Genomic DNA, 23669 nt, shown 5'->3' on the forward strand with positions numbered 1-23669 from the left:
CGTCGAGGCAAAATTCATGAGGGACCGTGCCTCGCAATTTAATAAAGAGCCTACGATGCTCCTGTTTGTAAAGCTATTTCGGAAAAATGCTGCAACGTTTTCGTATAGAAATTGTTTAGAAAGTGGTAGCAATTACGGAAGCGGGCTCTTATTAAACTTGTTCTTTCTGTACAACGATGCGATGCGTAAAGTATTGCACTTTTTGTTTCGGGGTGAAGTAATCGAACGGGCGTGTGGTTGGGTAATTTTCTTGAATTGAAATTGAATTTGAAATGGAATGAATTTTGTTACCAAAAATACACCTAGGCTTGGAGTATCTTAATAAATAAAAACATCATAATGTGGGGAAACAGCCCTGGAGCAAAGCAAGTATTTATTGCTCAAAAACGCTGTGTTAGAGCTTTATGTGGGATTGCCCCTGACGTATCATGCAGACCACACTTTTTGACTATGGGAATATTAACACTAGCCTCCATCTATATTTTGGAGATAGCAAAATTCGTAAAGTCAAATCATGAACTATTTACTGAAGCAAAGGACTATTATAGGACTAATACAAGAAATCCACATAGACTCATATTAGACATAACACCTAGAACTGCATGTTTTCAAAGAAATTGTTACGCAATGTGCATTAAGATTTTTAATAAAATACCTGCTTGCATGAAAGAGCTTCCTTACACTAGTTTTAAGTCGACATTACGAAAATGGCTCATACAAAATGTCTTCTATACAATTGACGAATTCCTAAATAATCAATCTCTAATGTAATGTAATTTATTAGTGTGACATTTTATTAATTTTGTAATGAATATTTGTATGCTAAAATTTAGCTAAATGTGAAATGCTCAATTAAACTTAAAACACCTATGTATGTACCACATTTATTACAAATAAATATATTCTATTCTATTCTATTCTATTCATGATATGAAAAGGTTTTGTAACTTTTATCCGAAAACCAATAATTGAATGCCCTCGCAGAAACGACATGTTTCTGACAGCCCACATAACTGTATGCACGTTTTTGTCAATTTTCTTTTTGTTAGCAACTATTCATGAGCACTAAATAAATACAAATATATGTCTATCATTAACAGACTTAAATGTCAAACGTCGGAACCTTTGTGCCTATTTCCTACGTCATTTCGAGCGCCACTAAACGGGGCAGGCGATTAAAGGACCCCTGTCATCGGCCGGCGCTCCAGGCTAGGCCTTTGTTAGGCACCCTCGGAGCCGGGATATCATGTTGAGACGAGTATAACATGTTACATGACGAGCTTTTAAAGAATTTGTCACAAATGCTATGAATCAAAATCTTTCATGTCCTTGCCGACAACGTTTTGTTGAAATATAATTTGATTACAATTTATGATGTTTCTATGAAATGTTTTTAAGCCTTTATATTATTTATTATTTGTCTGAAATAAAAACTTTCAATGTCAGACTTACAACGCAGGCTGTAGCACTTTTAAGGCTTCCACAGACCAAACGCGGGTCAGAAGCAGTGCGGGTCAGTTGCAGCGCGGCTAAGACACACTGAAAGCAGTGCAGTTTCAAAGCAGTTGCAACGCGAGCGGTTGTCAAAAATTTAAATATTCGAAAACCGCTTTCAACGCGCTGCTACCGCCCTGCGTCCGGTGTGTCATGCTAATATGGCCGCCATAGTAATACAACAGCGTGGACCCGCGTTTGCGCCGCTTCTGTCGGGCACCCGCGCCGCCTCGTTTGTATTTTGGCAGTTGCAGTGTGGCGCGGTTGGAGCGCGGGCCCGCGTTTAAATTTGGTGTGACATACTTCAAAGACTTTCTTGTATTACAACTTGCGCGGGCCTGCATTTAAACTGCGCTGCTACTGCCCTGCGTTTGGTCTGTCCAAGGCTTTATTCTTGCCAAGACAAATGTTAGTGTAATGAGAATGGGCGTTCACACCCGGAGTCACAAATATGTATTTGTATAAGTTCCTTTACTCGTCTTCTACTCGCTGTAGTAGCACTCCACATGTACATCATCCGTATTCATAAACGATGCTTACTTAAGTGAAGCAGCAAATCGAACGCACAGCGTTGAATAGAGCTCTGTGATTGTTTCGTTTGTGACCCTGTGCGTCCACGTGCACTGTGAGACTTCAAAATAATGTTTGTGAATACGGTTAGAAAGCCAATCAAATAGCCGTGATAATTGAATTGATTTATTCAAAAAACCAACGATCAGCTCCGCAATCATTGACGCTGTAATAGGCGTATACAACCCGTCGTATCTCCGCTGTTTACTCGCTCAGCTAAGCATTCGATATAATATCGCTCGCACCCCTCATCGCGCACAATCAGAATACGCCGCTTAGTAAAAAGGCAAACCGCACATATCTTACGGCTGAGGGGAGATCGTAACATAGATAGAAAAAGCTTCAGTAGAATCGCGTCTTGAGAAAACGAAGCACACGCCAAATATTCTATTATTATTCTCGTAGCGTAAGTATTTATACTGTTTCTGGTTGCAGTGGAGCAATAGGACAGAATTACAGTAAAATCACATTAAAATCATGAACCTACTCGTATCTTCCTGTGTACCTACCATGAGTTTACGTTAGGTATGCTCGCTAGCGAGTACGTCAAAAATCTCTATGAAGATTTTGTTTCTTGAAAGTAGCCGCTAGGGGCGCTGTAGAATATGTCATACAATTTTATTAATTTATTTTTTTTACGCAGTCGCTAGCGAGAATCCTACTCACTCGTACTTTGAAAGCACTATAAAGTAAGCTCAGATAATTACCTAACGCCAATTTTTACCGGTAGCGTCCTGTTCGTTCATTTCAGCCGAAAGACGTCCACTGCTGGACAAAGGCCTCCCCCAAGGATTTCCACGAAGACCGGTCCTGCGCCGCTCGCATCCAGGCACCGCCCGCGACCTTCACTAGATCGTCGGTCCACCTAGTGGGAGGCCTGCCCACGCTACGTCTTCCGGCTCGTGGTCGCCACTCAAGAAATTTCCTGCCCCAGCTCGTAGAGCGTCCTGTACTGGACCCTAATTATGTTAATGAAACATAAATTACCCGATCTACGACTTTCGACGATATTGTTGTTATAAGAAAGCCTATGAAAAGCCCCAAAAAAGTTTAAAAACCTTTTTTATTTATCTTAAACAGACGCGAATATTGTTTGTCATTCCGCCATTTTCCAGCAAGCCTACTGCGCCTTCTTTTATCACGCAGCATCGCAATCTCATGTGTTACATAAAACTTCATTCGCGCGACTCCCCCGCCCTCACAAATACCTCTTACGCCGAATTTATTTTGTGCTCAAAACATAAATAAGGCAGTGAGGGCCGGAACCGAGAGTAACTGCCGGAACGCCCTGCGACGGACCGGTAGGTACCTCTTGGAGGTCCGACGAGACTGGGTAACTCTATAAACAGATTGATAAATATGGTGACAGTTGGAATATTAACAGGACGTAGAGTAGGCATTTCGTTGAGATTTCTGGGAAAAATGTTTCCTGAAATGTATTTTCAGGTACCTAAATGGATCAAAAACAGTGCCAGTTGATTGTAAGCCCTTGCAGATTAAAATTGATTCGATTAATTCAGTCCGGTTATACACTTACCTTATATTATGTTTTAATACTCGTAATATCGTGTGAAACAAACTCAAGCTCACTTTAAATAGTTATCGTGTTCCCAAATTGGTTTTCCTATTTAATGAACACCTTATTTTTTAAATAACAATACAGATAAAAGTGCAATGGTTGTAGTAACAGACATCTCACAATAAAACAGCAACATAATAAAACACTAGACTCGCAATACTTTGTCAAAACCTGTCATTGTCATTATCAAAAACGAAAGCGTCCAAATCTTTCTTACATTCTTTCAAAACACTATAACAAGGAAGCGAGCAATAATATTCCCTCCGAGCGCGTCGCAGAAACAACTGTTACGCGAGCACCGTCCAAATGCTCCTTTAGGATTTGCACAAGCTACACTGTCCACGAGTTTTTCTGCATTACAAGGTTCTTTTATTTTATCAGTTTTGTTTTCGGTCTGGGGAACGATTGAGCCAGTATAGCAGGACAGTTTGCTCTGACGCGTTACTTTTACATAAAGTTGTTTGTTCCGTGTCTTTTGTGTCGAAGATATGCTTATTTTTCCGTCTTATATGAACGTTTGTATTTTTATATGAAACGGTAAATTGATGAACTTTAAGTATGTGGTCTAGACGTATTGAAATATAGTCAGTATATGAATAATAAACAATATACCTAATACCTCATATAAGATTTTCAACTTTTGCGTTCCATTCCTCATTTATGGAAAAATGCCTGACTTAAAATACCGCAATTTAACATTCCTGTAAGTTTTTTTTTTACAGTTAAAACATCAAAATGCAAAGTGAAACAAGAAAACTCACTAAAGCAGTTTAATTAGCAGAATTAAAAGAATTTTTTGCTGAAAATTAATCACGAAAGTGCCACAACTCATGCTCGCCTGAAAAATACGCGTCCCTTTTGAGCCATCATTCAGGATTTATTTTGTGTTTAAATAGATAATAAAAGCTTTGTTCCAGTGACCTCTGCCCTAATAATTTCCACAAACAAAGGGAGAATAAAGAAATGAACCCATTTTGTTTGGTTTTAGGAGCGCTTTGTAGTCTTGGAGATGGGCTTGGGATAATTTGACAAACGTCAGTTTTAGGATAACGTAATCGCAAAGATACAAAGTGAAAATGACTGGTACAGACAACTGAGATGAGACTTTGATCGTGATTGGATTTCGATTTGGAGCTTTAGGCATGATTATAATGGAACAGTAAATAATTAAATAACAGATAATACAAAACTTACAGATTAAAATACATTTACCAGAGAGAATTATAAGAATTTTCTTTCACAAAACTTGAATTTATTTAGATACATTTTTTCTTCCTTTTACTAACTCAATCATAATTTTAATATAATGAGAAGTGGTAGAAACATAACCATTCAATTACGATCTGTTGGTTTGAGCAAATTAAAATGGAACATGTTTTTTTTCGGAACCCAATTTTCACTCTATTAAAAACGATTCAACACATCAGTTACCCATTCGTCCCCTGGGCTACGCACAAGTGCTTCCCAAATATGTGTGACAACGTGTGTATGCACAACTCTACCTGGCACACACACTGACACGCTGTGTACACACTGAGATATCGTGTGTAAACAAATCTGACGATTGTGGTTTGAAGTTAAAAGTTACGAGAAGTACTGTTAGTGTTACACTTTTTTTATTTGTATTTTCTTAATTGTTCTTTATGTGTCTGTCTTGTTGGTTGGCCTAAATAAATAAATAAATTGTGATCTTGGTACATTTGTAACTAATGCATTTCAATTATACTGACTACAAGTTTAAATGCTGTCAGTTAGTTTCTAAATGAGCTTTTCCCACGGCTTCGCCTGCGTGAAACATACAAACTATCAACCCCTGTTTTACCCCCTTAAGGGTAGAATTTCGTTCTTAGTGGATGTCTACATCCTATAAACTATAAGGAATCTACCAGCCTAATTTCAAGTTTGGAGTTGTTATAATTTCTGAGATTTTGTGATTAATCAGTGAGTGGTATTTCGCGTAGGTATATGTATACGAATTACACTATAAATGTAACACTTGTGGTCGTTATCCTCATCAGTGAGGGGCCGAGCAAGAAGATGGATTTATGAACGTTAAAACATAAACATTTCTCATTGTTCTCTATTGTTCTCATATATCTGCAAGTATCAAGATGTTAGTTCTTGAATGGTTATCTTGTTCTCAAACCTTGCCGAATATCCAACACCGTGTTAACGCATAACTTCACCTGTCTGATACACACGAGACATGCGCCGGCCGTGTCTGGTGTCTGCCGACATTTGCATGTTGGAGCCACACCAGGAAGTGATATCAAATCAAATATGGAGGACAAACGTTTTGTCACATGAATATATTGAAGAACAGGGCTTGAGATTTATAGCAGTCATTAACTAAGATAAATTTTGAATTTTAACGATATTTCTTTATCGTATAAATATTTGCTTAGCTACATCAAACAAGACATTAATTATGGCTTACTAAAACACAGCCTTAAAGCGATCTTGTAAAACCAACAAAAGTAAGATAATTAAATCATGTCTGGCCTACTTTGTTATCAAAATATCTGGTTAGTTTTACATAATTTGTGGTGGAAACAAGAAGAAGTCTACATAAAGCTTAGCCGCAAGCTTTTACTTAGTTTTAAATACACACTGAACTTCTGGCATACATTACCTACTTATGAAAGTTCTTCACTACATTCTGTAATTAAAACTCGAAGTTAATCGCTGGGAATGAATGAATTTTAATACGTCAAAATCTCGGCTTACGAAACTTTTCTAATAATGAACTTTTGTTATTAATTTTTACATGAAATATCCTGCTTTTGCTTTACACTCAGCGATGTGATAATTTTTCTTTAGTGAAATGACAGAGCTTTTTACATCCTTAGCCCATATTGAATTGCTATTATGTATGCCTATTGCCTACCTAATTATTCAAAAAAGTTTCAAAACTAGTTTAGATATTGTTTCGCTGTATAAATCTATACTTAGTATTGTATTCATAAAATTCACAATAGTACTCTATGACTAAGGATTCTGGTTGTAGTTTGCTTCCACCTTCAGCCTGATCATAACTTTCTAGTGACATGCATGTATACTAATAAATATCATTTTCATAGTTCAAAAATTTTAATACTGTCGGTGACCAAGACCATAATTTATCAGTGACGGTTTATACTGTAGATTAGCTAAAGAAAAAATACAGGAAGATAAAGAAAATAATAACATGCACCATGTCAATGAAAATAAGAACGAAATCAAAAGAACCAATTATTCTTATTATGCTCTGCGTGTCATTAATAAACAGTGCCATACTAACTGGCTCTCCCTTGGGGGTGTCCGTTCGTAAGAAATCACAATCTTAAGTATTAAAAGGCGCTTTGCAACGCAAAATTTAGAACTCTTGAACGAGCAATCGTTGGGCTATCTAACAACGCCGTGGCATGGTGCTAACGATTCGCCGGAACGTTATTAACGCTGTTGTGACGGTAGCTTAACGATAACGACAACAACGACTCTCCTTGAACGTGTTCCGTTAGAAACAGTTAAGGTCGGTTTAGCGTTAAAAGATTTTGCAGTCCGCTTCTACTTTGTAATGCTGTATTGTGGATGCTATGGACGTTGCTATATGAATTACTATCACAAAATTATTACCTAATAAACAATTTTAACTCTTGTTTAGCAATAAAACAATTAATTATATTTATTTTTGGTTTGCTTTAAAATAAGCTCAGATATGATTACTTATAAAATAATCCAAAAACTGTTCTATGGCTTCTGCTAGAATCAAAAATAATAGCTAGCGTTGACTTTGCTGTACGGCCTCAACCAGTTATTTTCTTATATAAGTATAGGTAGGCGCAGCGTTTACCTCCTTAGCTACGTAACTAATTCTGATAAAATTAGGTAGTACTGGCGCTTAATGAGTTTAGTGGGAAAAATGCAAATTAACTTCACGTACTGTTTTCCTGTTAGAGGTACTAAATTATTTTTAATGAAGTTCTGGGAAAAGGAAAATACATTCTTATTAGTCCAATGAGTACTCGCAGAAAGCAACTTCTTTGAAAAATGGAATTTCTACTTAAATGCTGTTAACTGGCTTGTCTCGTAAAGAGACCCATTTAGCAATAAGAAGGCCTTAATTGTGTCATCTCGAATTGTTTAAATTTTCCTGTAACTGACTTTTTAAAGACGCACATATAGAATAAAATTATTTATTATCTTGGAACTAAACCAGAAACTTATACATCTATCTACTGCATAAATTATTTGAACAATGAAGACGATGCGCTATCATTTATCATACTTAGGGTGGATTCGACCAAACAATAGTAAATAAGTATTAATCTCAGAATAAATAGTCAGTTTTGTCATATTTCCCATACTGAAACTGTCAATATGTCAGTTATACCAGGAGTCATTCTCGGTTAATGTTTGGTCGAATCGTGCCTTAGCCAAATCTCCTTGTCAAAGGATAATCTTAACAAACACATCAACATTTCCTCATTTTGTTGTAGGTGTTCCCGTAGAAAACTAGGATCATAGTATTAATATCCACAAAGTTTCATTCAACTCCAGCGCAAATGTAGGTCCGCTCACAAAAACCTTACAAACACCCGTGTTCCGCGGCTCTTCTGAAATCCATTTATTAAATTACATTTACTTGGTGGAGCAAATAACTAAAGCAGATTATACGAGAGCTTACTGAAACTAAAGGATGTTTTTCGTCCATTTTATTAATACGTTATACATTTTGCAGCTTCCACATACGTTTTAGTTGGAGAATTAGTAATAATTAATAATTATAATTATTAAATTTAATAATGTTGCTGTTTATTATAAAGTCGGTAATTAGTATTGAAATTATGTAATTACTGCTATTATGATAGGCACAATAAATGCTGCTCAGTAATGAGTTTTGAAAATTATTGCAATTGTATACCTGTTCGTTTCTGTACTCATTTAAAGTCACGCGTATTTTTAAATCCTTTCACCTTTAAGTAATGAACTATTTTCAAGTACCTACTTAGTTTTTATTAAAATAATCACAGTCTTACCCTTTAGTTTAAATTATTATTCATTTCCTAACACCCTTTTCTGACTTACCAATCATGTTTACGGCTGACCTCTCAAATTATACTTCAAATCCCAAATCACGAACCCAAAACAAAACTAAATCACTAGTGATGGGCGATGTGTCATGTCACGAAATATTAAAACCGATAAATCACCTGCTCCCATATCTGTGATGCGCGTCACGGTTGCATTTAGTCACAGTTTGATGCGAATGTTTCGGCCGTATCACTAGTTTCGGGTTTTGACGGGCCAAATCGAGTTGTATTTTATGAGTTAGGAATAAAAATGATACGTTATACGTATGAATATTTTGTATGTAGTAAATTGTGAGAGTGCCTATACATTTTTTTGTGTTTATACTATAATAATGGTTTCCACAAACTTTGCGGCAGGCTGTCTCTTGGAAAACGTCCAATAAAGGTTTAAGAATTTATTTCTCAAAAGAAATTGCACATTTCACTTAAAATGAGAAACAAGGTATTTAACTTATAAAATAAACGTAGGTAGATCTTAAGCTAAGGGCGTACGGATAAAATTGTTGACCAATAATAGAAATAGATCCTAAATAATTTTCTCATGAACAAGACATGATATAGAACTGCAGATGTTCTATCAGAAAGAAAATTCAATCAGCTGATAATGACAAAACATTGAAACTATAAAACAAAGTAGAAAGTAGTAGGTACGGGCATGCGTAAAAGGCCAGCAAACTTTAGTGAAACTTTAACGTGTATGTTTCAGGCTCACATTTCCCTATTTTAATGGCAAGAAGCTCAGTAGTGTCACTCAGCAAAGCAGTTATAAACTAATACGTGTTACAACAATAAAACAATTTTGAGATATCTTCGAAAAGTTGTCTTAAATGCTATGCTTTTCTCTTGATTCTGAAGCCCTGGCTTTTCAGGTAGGACACACAAAATGTAAAAAAATACTTTGTGTCTTGATCTATTGCGAGATTGCGAAAAGTTGTTTCCTCCCCAATGTCAGTTATTTTAAAAACAACAACAAAAAATCTACTGTTTTATATTGATGCCGGATCTGAGGCCTTAGTGCGAGTTTGCATTTAACGTCATTTTTTTACGCAGTCACTAGCAGTCGTAAACTCGCACTAAGACTGCAACTCCGCGACATGTCGCGACGACAAGCTAATAATATGAAATGACGCGCGCATGCGTTTTGTGGCCGCATCTGTCGCCGCGTTTTGTTGCCCAATGTGCGCTGTCGCTAACCCTACTAAGTTGTGTCAACCCACACGATCAAGAAGACTATTTGGTTACGTCACAGTTTAATGAGCTTACTCAAGCTAGCCATATTGTCCGAGCCAGAACAGTCAGCAGATTCGGACACGAGTCAGCCGTCCCGAACAAACACAGGTGCCTTCGATTAGAGATGTTATAGCGCAACTATAGCGCTACCCTTCTGCTAGTGATGTAGATAGTAGTTGCCAAGCATTGGGATTGTCGGTTTTTGGTCAGGAAAATTATGAAGAGGTAAGTAAGGAACTGTCTCAATTACACAATAAACACAAATAATAAATGTATACATTATTATTTTCATTGCAGCAGGAATGCAGCAGGCGCTGAATGCAGGCCGCTACCAACCCTGCGACGTGGAAGTCATTGGGGGAGGCTTATGTTCAGTAGTGGAAGTGCTGTGGCTGAAATGATGATGATGATTATTATTATTTTCATTTAAATAGTAACTTTTTAAAATAATAAAGAAACTCTAGAGTCTAGACACATAATAATGCTTTATTATTTAAAAAAATATATGTCTTGTATTTCATTCTGCTGTAATCGGAGCTCAGACTTAATGCTCTTGGAATAAGGTTATTGTGTCAAACGTATTGTATTTATTTTGCTCTCTGTAGCTGTGTCTCATTATTTAAATAAACTAATACTGCTCAAATTCGTTAATACTCTGAGGTCCGTTTCTTTCGATAAAAACAATATTACTTTTTTTCTTGTTAAAAAATCAAAATTCGCCGTAAAACTGTATCTCTCTTTCACTAAAACAACCATTTGATTGTGCTCGTTTGTCCGATTTTCATTCAATTGTTTTTCGGGAACGGCAAATGAAACGACAATCGAATACGCCATTCGAACACATTCAATTGTTTTTAACCCATTGATACACGTTCGTTGTAGTTAAAACGGGCCCACTTATGATATAAACACTGCACTGGAGTCGTTTAAGGGATGTGTAGTTTTGTAACAGTTGAGAAAGTACAGTCGCGGAATGAAAAGGTTCGTCACCTTAGTGTCGGTTTTTGCTTGTACTAGGTACTGTAAGAGTCAAACCTGCCAACCTAACAGTGCAAGAAACAGTGCTGCTAACATTTAAATAAATATGACGTTTGCTAACGAATAAGGTTTTGCTTGTTTATTTTTCTATCCCATCAGTGCAATGCAATGATGACATTGACCAATTGACAATAGTTTTTTTTTATTTAAAAGAAATAATAATGGCAGGTTGAACCAACAAGAAGGTTTTAGTTTATCAATCTGAATAATTAATTTTGAACTTTACTGACGAACAGTTAAAGATTATTTTCTCTAACTCGAGATTATTCTGTAACATAGTTTCAAAAGGTAATATGTGCTCGCGATTCGTTGAAGGAATCAATTTGAAAACTGACGAACCTTTTCATTCCGTGACTGTACATCACTGGCGCGGGTCGGGCCAGGCTAATGATCCGGAAACTCGCACGACTTTACGAGTCGATTGGCTTTTATGTACTTATTTAGATTTCTGGGAGCTCCTTCAACTCCCATATTTCTAAATAAATTACATAAATGAGTGTCCTCTTAAAGACTATACTTAATAGCTATATTTCTTTTACATTTTATTTCCTTCTAATCAGATCTAAACCGAAAAGTAGCCATACAAATTAATTTCAAGAAAAACAGACTGTGACTAATTCCGAGTGCCAAAGCTCTGTGATGGACTCAAGATGCTTTCATTATTTATATCAAAAAATTCAAGTAAAACAGTCCAACCGTATTCACAAACATTACTATGAGGTCTCACAGAGCGCGTGGACGCACAGGGTGACACACAAACCAATCACAGAGCTCTATTGAACGAAGTGCGTTCGATTTGCTGCGTCACTTATGCAAGCATCTTTTGTGAAAACGGGTGTTAGTATTGAAAACGTATTATGTCGTCTTTTGAATCTATACTTCTATACTAATATTACAAATACGAAAGTAACTCTGTCCGTCTGTCTGTCTGTCTGACTGTCTTGCTTTCACGCCTAAACCACTGAACCGATTTTGATGAAATTTGGCATAGAGATAGTTTGAGTCCCGGGAAAAGACATAGGATAGTTTTTATCCTGGTTTTTGAAACAGGGACGCGCGCCATAAAGTTTTTCTGTGACAGACAAAATTCCACGCGGGCAATGCCGCGGGCGGAAATCTAGTTTTTAATATAAGCAGTATTTTTCGAATCAAACGTATATCAAAGCCTAATTAGTGTACATTCAACTCAATATCTTTACAGCATTAGTTACTACGATAATAATAATTTAGTTGCTCCTAAACACCAAATTGGCTTACTTCGCCAATTCGATAAGGAACTTAGTTCATTAAAACGTAACTATTCGGATTAATCACCGTTTGAATATTGCGAATACGTTAATGACAGTTGAATGTGAGCACACCTGTTGTATGGCGGTACAAGGTCGGGACTATTATATTACTTAAGTACAGCCAGGATAATACCAGTCAAGACTATTTTCCCAATCAACTAGGAGTATATTCGGTTGCGCTGCGGAGCGTTGTTAGATAATGGTTTTAAATAATATGTTTACTCCACGAAGCTTAATCATCAGCATCATTATCATAGGGTGTAAGTCCTCTTCAATTCCTCTCTTCTTTACAGATAGGTACACATGGAGAATTTGGCCTACACTTCCTTACCTTTCGGGTCAGAAAAAATACAGTGTTTGTAATAAAAAAGGAAAGGGTAATATAGAAGTAAAATGAAAATATTAATAAAAAACGCACCATCGAAATGTGGTTGGTCAAAACTGTAGCTTCAACACTGACAACAATCAACTCCCGAAACTCAGCTGAGTTCCACCGCCAAACTTTAAGGGTAACTTTAACGATAACCGGTGAATTTTGTATGCAGTTTGACATATTTTTCATGTTTTTTATAGTTAAAGTATGATGTTGCAACCCAGTCTTAGTAGTAATTAGTCTGTTATATTCGTCAAAAAAGGTATTAAACGAAGATTTTCAACCAAACTTAGAGCTAACTTCAGCGATGAGTCAGTTAAATATAACCGGGAAATGGTTGTTTAAGAACTTTTCTGGCGCGCTTGCTTGTGCAATTGAATCAGCCGAGTGTGTTGTAGAACACTAAACGATCTTCCGACTTCTTCCTGGGATAATGAAGTCAGCGTTTTTAAAGTTAACTCTTTACATTTTGTCTTATGGAATCTATGCAAAAATTATAAAACTTTAGAGTAGACTAAAATTTTTAAACTATCTCACTCCGCTCATACTAGAAAACAAATACGTACTTGAGGTTCTGAATTCGCGTATGTCAAAGTGAACACTCTTAATTTAGTAATTTCTACAAAGCCCGACCGTTCTTTGGCTTTTTTCCTGGATTTTTAGTTCAAAGGCAATTCATTTAATTTTGCTGGCGCAGCGTAGTGTGAAATAAAATAAGAAAAATGCAAAAGCTTTTTTGTATTTTTATTTCAGGCGTACCTATGACGTTTTAAACTAGTGTATTTTTTCCTAAAAAAAGTTTCATGGTACACTTGTCTTAATAGCGCAATAGCACTGTAAAATCGGTCAGATTTATATCCATAAACCAGCACACATGGAATTGGAAAATAACTTGACTTTTTTGTTTCAGATTGACTGAAAAACGGCACGCACGTCGCCACGGATACAGTGACTCCCGCTCCCATTTTTATTTTTTCTCAAATAAATTCCTCCACATTTATTGCTATTAAATTATCCCTACTAACATGTTGTATTCACTGATTCCCAGCGGTATTGTGCAGGTGCGAGCGGCGCGTTAGTTCCAAGCGGCCGGCGGCGAATGGCGAGACATGATTGATTTCAGTTGAAGACGTTTGGTTGGCTTCTAAAGGCGTCACACGTCTTTGACGCTTCATGAGGCCGTAAGGCGAGTAAGCGGCCAGTTGGAAAATATATGCTGCGGCGAGGTTTGCTCATAGACCTATGCAATAAGACGTATCAACTGGCCATGCTAAGCAACCACTTAAATACATCAAAATCTCAGTTCCGGAAAAAAAGACGAATCAACTGATCACGCTAAGCAACTACCCTAGCTCAATTACAGAAGGTGGATGAACCCAACATAATATGCTAATATAACTAAACGAAAGAACCGTAAAAGGTTTAATTTCAAAGCTTAACAGATCACAACGTTACTGCAGAATGTAACGGCATTCGTGCAAACCTATATATACCCATCTGTAAATTGATTTATCGTAGGTATCTTAACTTTTTTTCCATCCTTATTCGGAAACCATCCTACAGTATAAAATAATGTTAACGTTAGAAAATAAAACCAAGCTAATATCAATTAATCAACCCAAACAATGAGTTCCAAACAAAACCCATTTCGGCATGTTAAATCCGCGCCCAATGGGTTCTGCGAAGGTTTCCTCCAATTAAGTAATTTCTGTTTTGGCACAAAAAAAGTCAAGTGGAAAGTCCGGCCTACCGTAAGGCCACACAAACAAACACTTGAACGAGTGAATTAATTAAAAACACAAAACGAGGAATGTGCCGCGAGAGCTGACAATTTATTTTTGTACAATTGTGTCTTTTGTTGGAATTTTATACAGCAGAATAAAACATGTAGGTTTCGAGTTAATCGGCTTTTCGAAGTAGACAGTATTTATTTGTTGCAGTAGCATCCAACAGTATTTAACCCACTTACTCCTACCAGGCGTTATAACACCGCTAAAAAGTAGTTCGGAATATCCTCAGATAAATTATAAAAATATCGAGAATTTGTTTACTGTTCCTTGTATTTTCTCTTCATTACGAATCAAGCCGTAATTGAGTATGTTCGATATCGCATATAATTGCTTTATTTTGTTAGTTTTTTATTATTTTGAATTCTGTTGTTTAGTTTTGTGCAAAAACGTCTAATAAAAGGTAAGATATTTCATAAACTTGCTAGTAATACCTCAGATTATACTAGTTATTATTTTATGTACTACTGTTAGCTATAAAACTATAAAAATATGTTTTTGAAAAGCTTTACATTTTTGAGACTTTTTATGACACAATTACAATCGGTGTTTTAACACCTGGTCGCATAATCGACGTCTAACCTGTATATTTTTGGCTTACCTGGAAGTCTTTAAATAGACTTCGGACGCAGGTTGGCCGTAGTAAGGACAATCTGGCCAGGTGGGGATTCTTGGATGGCTTGAACATGGAGTGCAGGTGCGGTTTTGTTCCCCAGTCGATGAGGCACCTGATGTCATGCCCTGAGTGCCCAAGCAACTGCACTCAGGAGGATTTGATGAGTGCTACTGACAACGCCACTCTTGTGGCGGAGTTTTGGGCTGACACTGTGTAGGTTTGTTGTCGACACGAAAAGAAGAAGACCTGTATATTTATTAAAAGTTTAGGCCACGATATAAAAGACCGCTGAGACTTCACGAATTGTAGACGTATTAGAAAACATTGACGACGATACTCAGATACCGAATTACATAGCAATTTTATCACCAGAAAATGCTAATACAGAACCAACGGATGAATATTCTGGTGAAGAAGACCACGTTACCTTACAAAATCTTCCAGGTTAGCCTGGTTCCGTTTATCTAATTATAACCTGGAAGATTTTGTAAGGTAACTTGGTCTTCCTCGTCAGAATATTCATCCGTTGCTTCTGCATTACTACTTATAGCGTGTAAGTTTTCTATTGCTATTTTTCGTGAACTCCAGGTTATCAACTTAGAGCCGAGGCAGAAATACAGTACGACAAGTCTTCTTCGGATAAAGATGATAACAGTCCGATCTCTGATTTTTTAAAGTAAGACGAAATGAATCTAATGATGGTCATCAATGCAGTTAGTTCTTCTGTCATGAAAGTACCTACCGCAATCACAATTACAACAATGCAATATAGTGCAAGTACCTACTGTGAAAGTTATGTGCCAAAGTCATACTCCGAAACAATATTTATGAAGAATGGCGCCACAACCAGGGTCCACGGAGCTTACATCCCTATGTACTACTTTACTTACGAGTACTACACGCAACTGACATGTAAAATTCGCAAGAATAAATCAATTTGGTGTAAAATATGCGCCACGTACTAAAGCATCCTAGGCTATGATTTATGTCTCTACCATCCTCCTACCTCCTCTGAATAAGATTTTGGTATTTTTTTAATAAATGAGTATAACTTACAACTCGTTTTTAACTCTTGAACCTAACAAAATCATAGTATATTTTTTTCTCGTATTAGTAGTCCATTCTCCGACCAGGTGTTAAAACACCACCCATTTTCCAGCTTTTCCAGTTGACCAAGAATTTTTCTAATATTTTTCTGTGGACACTTGACATCTATTTAGAAACATACTAAAAATTTATAAAAATTGACAAGTATAAAAAGTGTCAGGAGTATCTGGGTTAAGAAAAGAGAAATTGAAAACAATGATAATAATATTGTTAATTAAAAAGTTAAATATTAGATTAGGCCTATACTTAGTTACTTATTTTTTTCTATTATGATTTTAGTTAGGTGTATAATTATTATATCCCGGATCATGTCAGCTGTACGAGTATTAGCATAGTTCTTGTCAGAATAAAAGCATACTTTACTTATAGATTGTGAATCTTCATCTTATTTACACTTCTGGTCAAGTTCAGGCAGGCAAATATTTAGGATCAAAATATCATTCTAACAATCGTAAAACACAGACTTGACAGTTAGTTGGCAGTGGTTTTTCACGAAACAACGTTTTAGGTCCCTGTAGAACGAAAAAAAGCTTTCCGAGCTTTTTGAATCATCAGTAGATACCCTAACTCGCACAAATAAATATTTTATTTAAAGCGTAGATCCAGTGTATCAATTTTTAACAATATTTAAAAAATCGAATGCAATCCTGTCGTTTAGAAATTGGACGTTTTGAGCGTCGGGTGTACCGCGTTTTGGAAACATTTTACAAAATCAAAGGCAAAAGTATCACAAATTCCTAGAGAAAGTGGAAGTCCACTTACCTCTACCGGGTAGTGAGAATTTAAAAAAGCTTTGAGAGATATTTCTAAATCATCAGAATTCTATTGTTTAGAAACTGAATATTTCGAGCGTAGAACCGGTCCTATCAGGGCAATATTTAACAAAAAAATAATGCATAACATACACACAAAAAACAAAAGTCGATTGGAGTATTCCTTTTATGAGGTCGGTTAAAACTTTCCTCCACTGGGTATGAGAATTAAAAAAACCTTGCCGAGCTATTTTTGAATCATTAGAATGCTATCGTTTAGAAATTGAATGTTTCCAGCGTAGATCCTGTCCTATCAGGGCAATATTTAACAAAAAAAAACAGTCGATTGGAAAATCTCCTCCCTTTTATAAGGTTTTTTTTAAAGTATAATAAATTCCGCTACTGGGTATAGAAATTTAAAAAAGCTTCGAGAGCTATTTTTGAATCATCAGAATCCTATCGTTTAGAAATTGAACGTTTCGAGCGTAGATCGGGTGTACCTGGCTTTGGACATTTTGAATTTTACAAAAGTAAAAGTACAAATTCCTAAAGAAGGCANATAGCGCGAGCACTCTAGGGTTAAGGAAAGAGAAATTGAAAACAATGAGAATAATATTGTTAATTAAAAAGTTAAATATTAGATTAAGCCTATACTTAGTAACTTATTTTTTCCTATTATGATTTTAGTTAGATTTATTATTATTATATCCCGGATCGTGTCAGCTGTACGAGTAATACTCGTACAGCTATAGTTCTTGTCAGAATAAAAGCATACTTTACTTATAGATTGTGAATCTTCATCTTATTTACACTTCTGGTCAAGCTCAGGCAGGCAAATATTTAGGATCAAAATATCATTCTAACAATCGTAAAACACAGACTTGACAGTCAGTTGGCAGTAGTTTTTCACGAAACAACGTTTTAGGTCCCTGTAAAACGAAAAAAAGCTTTCCGAGCTTTTTGAATCATCAGTAGGTACCCTAACTCGCACAAATAAAAAACTGAATATTTTATTTAAAGCGTAGATCCAGTGTATCAATTTTTAACAATATTTAAAAAATCTAATGCAATCCTGTCGTTTAGAAATTGGACGTTTTGAGCGTCGGGTGTACCGCGTTTTGCAAATATTCTACAAAAATCAAAGACAAACGTATCACAAATTCCTAGAGAAGGTGGAAGTCCACTTACCTCTACTGGGTATTGAGAATTTAAAAAAGCTTTGAGAGATATTTCTGAATAATCAGAATTCTTTCGTTTAGAAACTGAATATTTCGAGCGTAGATTCAGTCCTATCGGGGCAACATTTTACAAAAAATACACATACAAAAAATACATATAAAAAGGACATAACATACACACAAAAAAAACAGTCGATTGAAGAGTCTCCTTTTTTGAGGTCGGTTAAAAAGTATCACAAATTCCTAGAGAACATATATAGCCACTTACCTCCACTGGGTATGAGAATTAAAAAAAGCTTTCCGAGCTATTTTTGAATCGTCAGAATCCTATCGTTTAGAAATTGAATGTTTCGAGCGTAGATCCTGTCCTTCCTATCAGGGCAATATTTAACTAAAAAAACAGTCGATTGGAGAATCTCCTACCTTTTATGAGGTTTTTTTTAAGTATAACAAATTCCGCTACTGGGTATAGGAATTTAAAAAAGCTTTGAGAGCTATTTTAGAATCATCAGAATCCTATGGTTTAGAAATTGAATGTTTCGAGCGTAGATCCTGTCCTATCAGGTTTTGGCAACATTTCACAATAATAAAGGGCAAAAGTATCACAAATTCCTAGAGAAGGCAGATGTCCACTTACCTCCACTGGGTATGGATGCGGTGGTGGCCACGTAGAAGCAGTGCAGCAGCAGCGACAGCAGCATCTTCGACGTCATCGCGGTTACTCGCGCGGTCTCCGGCGGCCCATCGTACGTGACGTCACTTCACATTGCGTTCGCTGGAACAATACAAACATGTTTTACAGCTAGTTTGCTTATTAAAATGACTACCTATACAAATACAGCGAAAACGTCAAGTTGTAAGTCAAAGTCAGTTTTTATTCAGTACGTAGGCCCTTTCCAAGGTGCTTATTACACGTCTCAAATACAACTTGCCCTACCACGACTTAGGGACCACATAATGCGCTGATGCTGAGAAGAAGTGGCGGAACTCTGTCACCTTTAAAATTAACTAGGAAATAATAAACATTGTGTTTGAGATTCCTTAATCTTGTTTAAAATGCTTACAATATAACAATGTATCCTTGAATCTATACAATTACAGGTGACATGTGTGATTTGGGTCCTATCTCTCAACTAAACGTCTTGTTGTGAATGTGGAGCGAGAACATTTCTTGCTAACTTAAAATAACAGTCTGTTATCTATCTAAAGCTATTCTCACAATTTTCTTCCTGCTCTAAACAGAAATGTTTCAGGAAATGATTACTGAAAAGGTAAGCAGTATTATTAACCCTTCCACAGCTTCGGGACAACAATATAGGACGTACCTACGTTTCGTTGCTGAAAAGAATCTGTCAGAAAATCAGACAATTAACCGAAATTAAATGCTTAAACAATACTTCAGCCTAGAATATTATTGTATTGAACATTATTTAAATATGTGTGTAATATTTCCATGATTATAACAATGTAATGGTTTTCAGAAAACTGCGGAAGCACTAATTTTCTTATCGAATAATTACCGAGAACAAACACGATGCCTGTTATCATGGGTAATACTAACACGCCCGCAAGATAATCGTCGTGAACTTGATAGGCATAGGCTGTACATAGGTATTATATTATGGCATATAATATGGCAGTCGCCATATTATATCGGCGATGCGGAGATTCAAGTTATAGAAACGTATGAAACTAAATAATCAACATCTTGTATCTGTTCAGTTCAGTATCTGTTCAACTAAAATAGTAAGACACGGGTCGTAACGCGACGTCCATGAATGAGTTACATTATGTACTCACGGCTTGACGTTTCAGCTGCTATGCTGCAGCCGTGGTCACAAACAGTCTGCTTGTAAAAACAGAGAAAATGTCTTAAGAAAGTTGCTATAAAACACACATTAGATAATATTACTTTTCAGTGCTTACCCAATTAAGAGTTATCCACACTAATATACTAATGCGTACACTAATGAACCTTGTTTACCTTCTGTTTAATGTTGTTGCGAATAACGACTTTGGTTACGAGATATAAANATCCAATTAGGACCGTAATAACTCAAAGCTTAAAAATTATTTCATAAAGATATCTTTTTAGAAAATGAAAAATAATATTACAACAATATTATCTTTTTAACTAAACAGAACTGACGGTCGAAGGGGCAGCAACGTTCTGGAGTCAGGCCACGTAGGTACAGGAAAATGTAGGGTGAAAGATTCACCCACAAGGTGGACCGACGACCTCAGAAAGGTAGCAGGAAGGTGCTGGATGCAGGCCGCTACCAACCGGGTAATATGGAAATCATTGGGGGAGGCCTATGTTTACTAGTGGACGTCCTGTGGCTGAATTGATGATGATGATGATCATATTAACTAAGTGTCTACAACCAGCAGGTTGTCAAGTCTACCAAGGTACGATGCTACACTTGAAAGGTTTTTTCTTACATGATTTAAAAACATTAATGGCTTGAATTTGAGTTTTCTACGACATTTTATTCATATTATTAACGATAGTAATATTTTTTCTGCACATTTCATAGTCGCTTAAGCAAGCATACGCGCTATTTCACGCTTCACTAAACCGAACCCGAGTGCTCATTCCAGCTTGTTCACTCGTAGCGTCGTAGGCGGCTACAAATACACGACCCTAATGGAGTTTACAACTACAGTGCTACGAGAAGAACTACAGCTACAGTGCTACGAAATGCAATACACTTAACATCAGGTGCGATTGTGGTCAAATACCTGCCTTGTTATGCATAAAAAAAAATACAGCAACAGTGCTACGAGATGCACTCATCGCGCACATCGTGCGTATACAAGCTTTTAAGCAGGAACTTTTACTCAGTTTTTTTTTTAATTACTAACAGTTCCGTTAACCCCTCATGGTATGCTGTAGTAGGCGTGTGTTGCAAGTGGGTTTACTGCAATATTCCAGCGGACAAATTCAAATTCAAATTATTTATTGCATGTCACATGGGTAAGGGTTGACAAGAACATAATATTGTAGGTACATGTGACGCCCTGTGAAGGCGTTGCAAAAACTTAAAAATAACATTAAAATAGATAATTATTTGTCAAACTAAAATTAAATTGATTAAACATTAAAATTATAAAATTATATATTATAAAAGTATACAATTCAGGAATTATTATTATTATTGTATAAACAAAGAATTATTACATAATACACTTGTCATCAAATAAATCGCACCTCCCGCGACAAGCACTTATCAAACGTATGCATCCCCACTTCCCACCAACATTGGTACCATTTGAAAGCCTAGTTCTAAACTTAATTTCATTAAAGGAAAGGTTTTTACCCCAAAAATGTGTCTGTAGAAGAATCCAGAGTCACTTCTTCAAAAAATAGGTAGTTACGCTATAGCCATTTTTTATGACTATAAAACTGTTAAGTTGGGATTTATCGCTATCCATCTGTTAAAGAGGACACGTGAGATCTTTATTTGGTTTTATAACCATAAAAATTGGTCTAATTGATCCCAGAGGTGAGCCCAAAGTGAGGTCTATTTTCAAGTAACATTTATGGTATATGATAAATCATTTATTTAGAAATAAAATGTATTTTTCTTTAAGGATATTTATTGGGCTTTCAAATAACACCAATTTTGTTGGGGTACCATGATTGTGTCAGAAGAAAATCTTTAAAGTTCGCGTCGCGGAAGGTGCGGTTTATTTGATGTTGAGTGTATTTTCATTAAGACAACGGGGTTTGAACCCACGTTCCTCAGATTTCGATTCGGCCAGTCTGACACCGACACTGTTTAGTTATTGTCGCTAAAAAGTTTTCTTAATTATAGCTACCCAATGAGATAAAGTGATGTAGAGATAAAGTAAAGATTTACGAAAGCAAATCTTATAAGAGCTAGAGCTTTTCCAAGATAGAAAAGTCAATGAAGACATGTTTGATGCCCCATTTATAGCCTTATCTTCCCCGAACGCTGCCAAATAGGGAATCACACGAGCCCTAATCCATAGACGATCAAACAAGCCGGCCATAATCTGATTGATAGCGTCGCTAATTGACGACTGATTACAACGCTCCCATGATTACGTTAATAATCATGATTCATTTTGGAGGACAAGAATCACGGATTTGACAACCTTGTTATGTATTCGTACTGGCGTTATATCTAATCTAAATCTATGTAAAACTCAAAGGTGACTGACTGACTGACATAGTGATCTATCAACGCACAGCCCAAACCACTGGACGGATCGGGCTGAAATTTGGCATGCAGGTAGATGTTATGACGTAAGCATCCATTAAAACATCGGTAAAACGGGATCCACGCGTACGAAGTCGCAGGCGGCCGCTAGTTTTTCAATAAATTCCTAATTCGAGTTACATTTCCTATACCAAAATCGCTTACAACAATATCAGTCATTCTAGTTAATGTGACTGCATTAGCGACATTTCCATAACACCGTTTACTGCCGCCGCGGCGTTTACGAGCACATCAATCGGGGCACTAATTTACTTTATTTACGATACCCACTGTCACGAGTGACATCTATTTGTTGGCCAAAGGGGCGTGCACATCAGCCGGATTTGATCTAGCAATCGTGGACTGATTACTATTTTCAGCCTCCAAAACAGAGTAACATTTTGATCGCTTCACGGTGCCAAGAACTGGGTTCGACACCCAAAAAAAAAAAGCATTTCCAAAACGGTTTACCGATTAAAATACTGCTGCTTTTATTCGATCAAAGGTTAGTAAAATTTTAAAAAAATCCATCAAATTCATGTGGATGGTTTGAAATAAGATAAAATAAAGGTCCCATTAAAAAAATTGATAATTAACAATTTTTATGACTTTCTAACTCGAAAACGCTTGCATATCTCGCATGCACTCGCTTGATCTAGATACTTTTCTCAACTAAGCCCTTTTCCAGTAAAGTTGAGCAGCTACGGTAGGAAAATGAAGTAAGTAATTCTGTCTGGATTTTACACTCGCTTACCGATAGCTAAAATTAAAGCTAATTTAGCACTTAAATAGTTACAAGAAGGTACTCATAGCTTTTAGTATCTCAAAGCACTGAGTTTGAAATTAGTTGATCGTTTCCTGATTCGTAACGACAAATGGTTCACATGTATTGTTATAAACTTTCATGGTCACTAACATAATTATTATTGACGGGATTGCTAACAATGTACCTTAATTTCGAATTCACGATATTTTGGTTCACATGTAGACGCTGCCTTACGTCAGAAGTGTCGTAAATTCCAAAGTTGTCGGGCCTGCTGAGCCTGTTATGTTTTTGTAAATACGATACTTTGTCAAGTATTTATGTCTTAGTATTAGCAATTCGATCAACGATCCGATTGCAGTAGTTAGTTAAGTATACATCCTGGTAATGGTGATACATTTTTAGTTAACTTGAATTTTATTGTGCTTGCTCGTTCGTTCGTTCGTTTCAGCCGAAAGATGTCCTGCACAAAGGCCTCCCCCAAGGTTTTCCACAAAGACCGGTCCTGAGCCGCTTGCTGCTTGCTTGCTTGCTCACATGGAACTAACATAACTATTATTAATACCTAAACAATGCACAGTGACAATATTTAAAC

General features: G+C 36.4%; 1 protein-coding gene across 2 annotated transcripts in view; it reads right to left on the bottom strand.

The window, feature by feature from the left end:
- Positions 1–23669, bottom strand: part of LOC114357825 (T-lymphocyte activation antigen CD86) — a 170417-nt gene that overhangs the window by 110345 nt on the left and 36403 nt on the right. For both annotated transcript variants that reach the window (XM_028311609.1, XM_028311608.1), the window contains exon 2: positions 18723–18860. In XM_028311609.1, the coding sequence (XP_028167410.1) occupies positions 18723–18798 (76 nt within the window). In that variant the 5' untranslated portion in view covers positions 18799–18860. The remainder of the gene's footprint in view (positions 1–18722; positions 18861–23669) is intronic.

This window comes from Ostrinia furnacalis, unplaced genomic scaffold (genome assembly GCF_004193835.3).
Source record: "Ostrinia furnacalis isolate ACB-3 unplaced genomic scaffold, ASM419383v2 OfSCF3453, whole genome shotgun sequence".
NCBI classification, from domain to species: domain Eukaryota; kingdom Metazoa; phylum Arthropoda; class Insecta; order Lepidoptera; family Crambidae; genus Ostrinia; species Ostrinia furnacalis.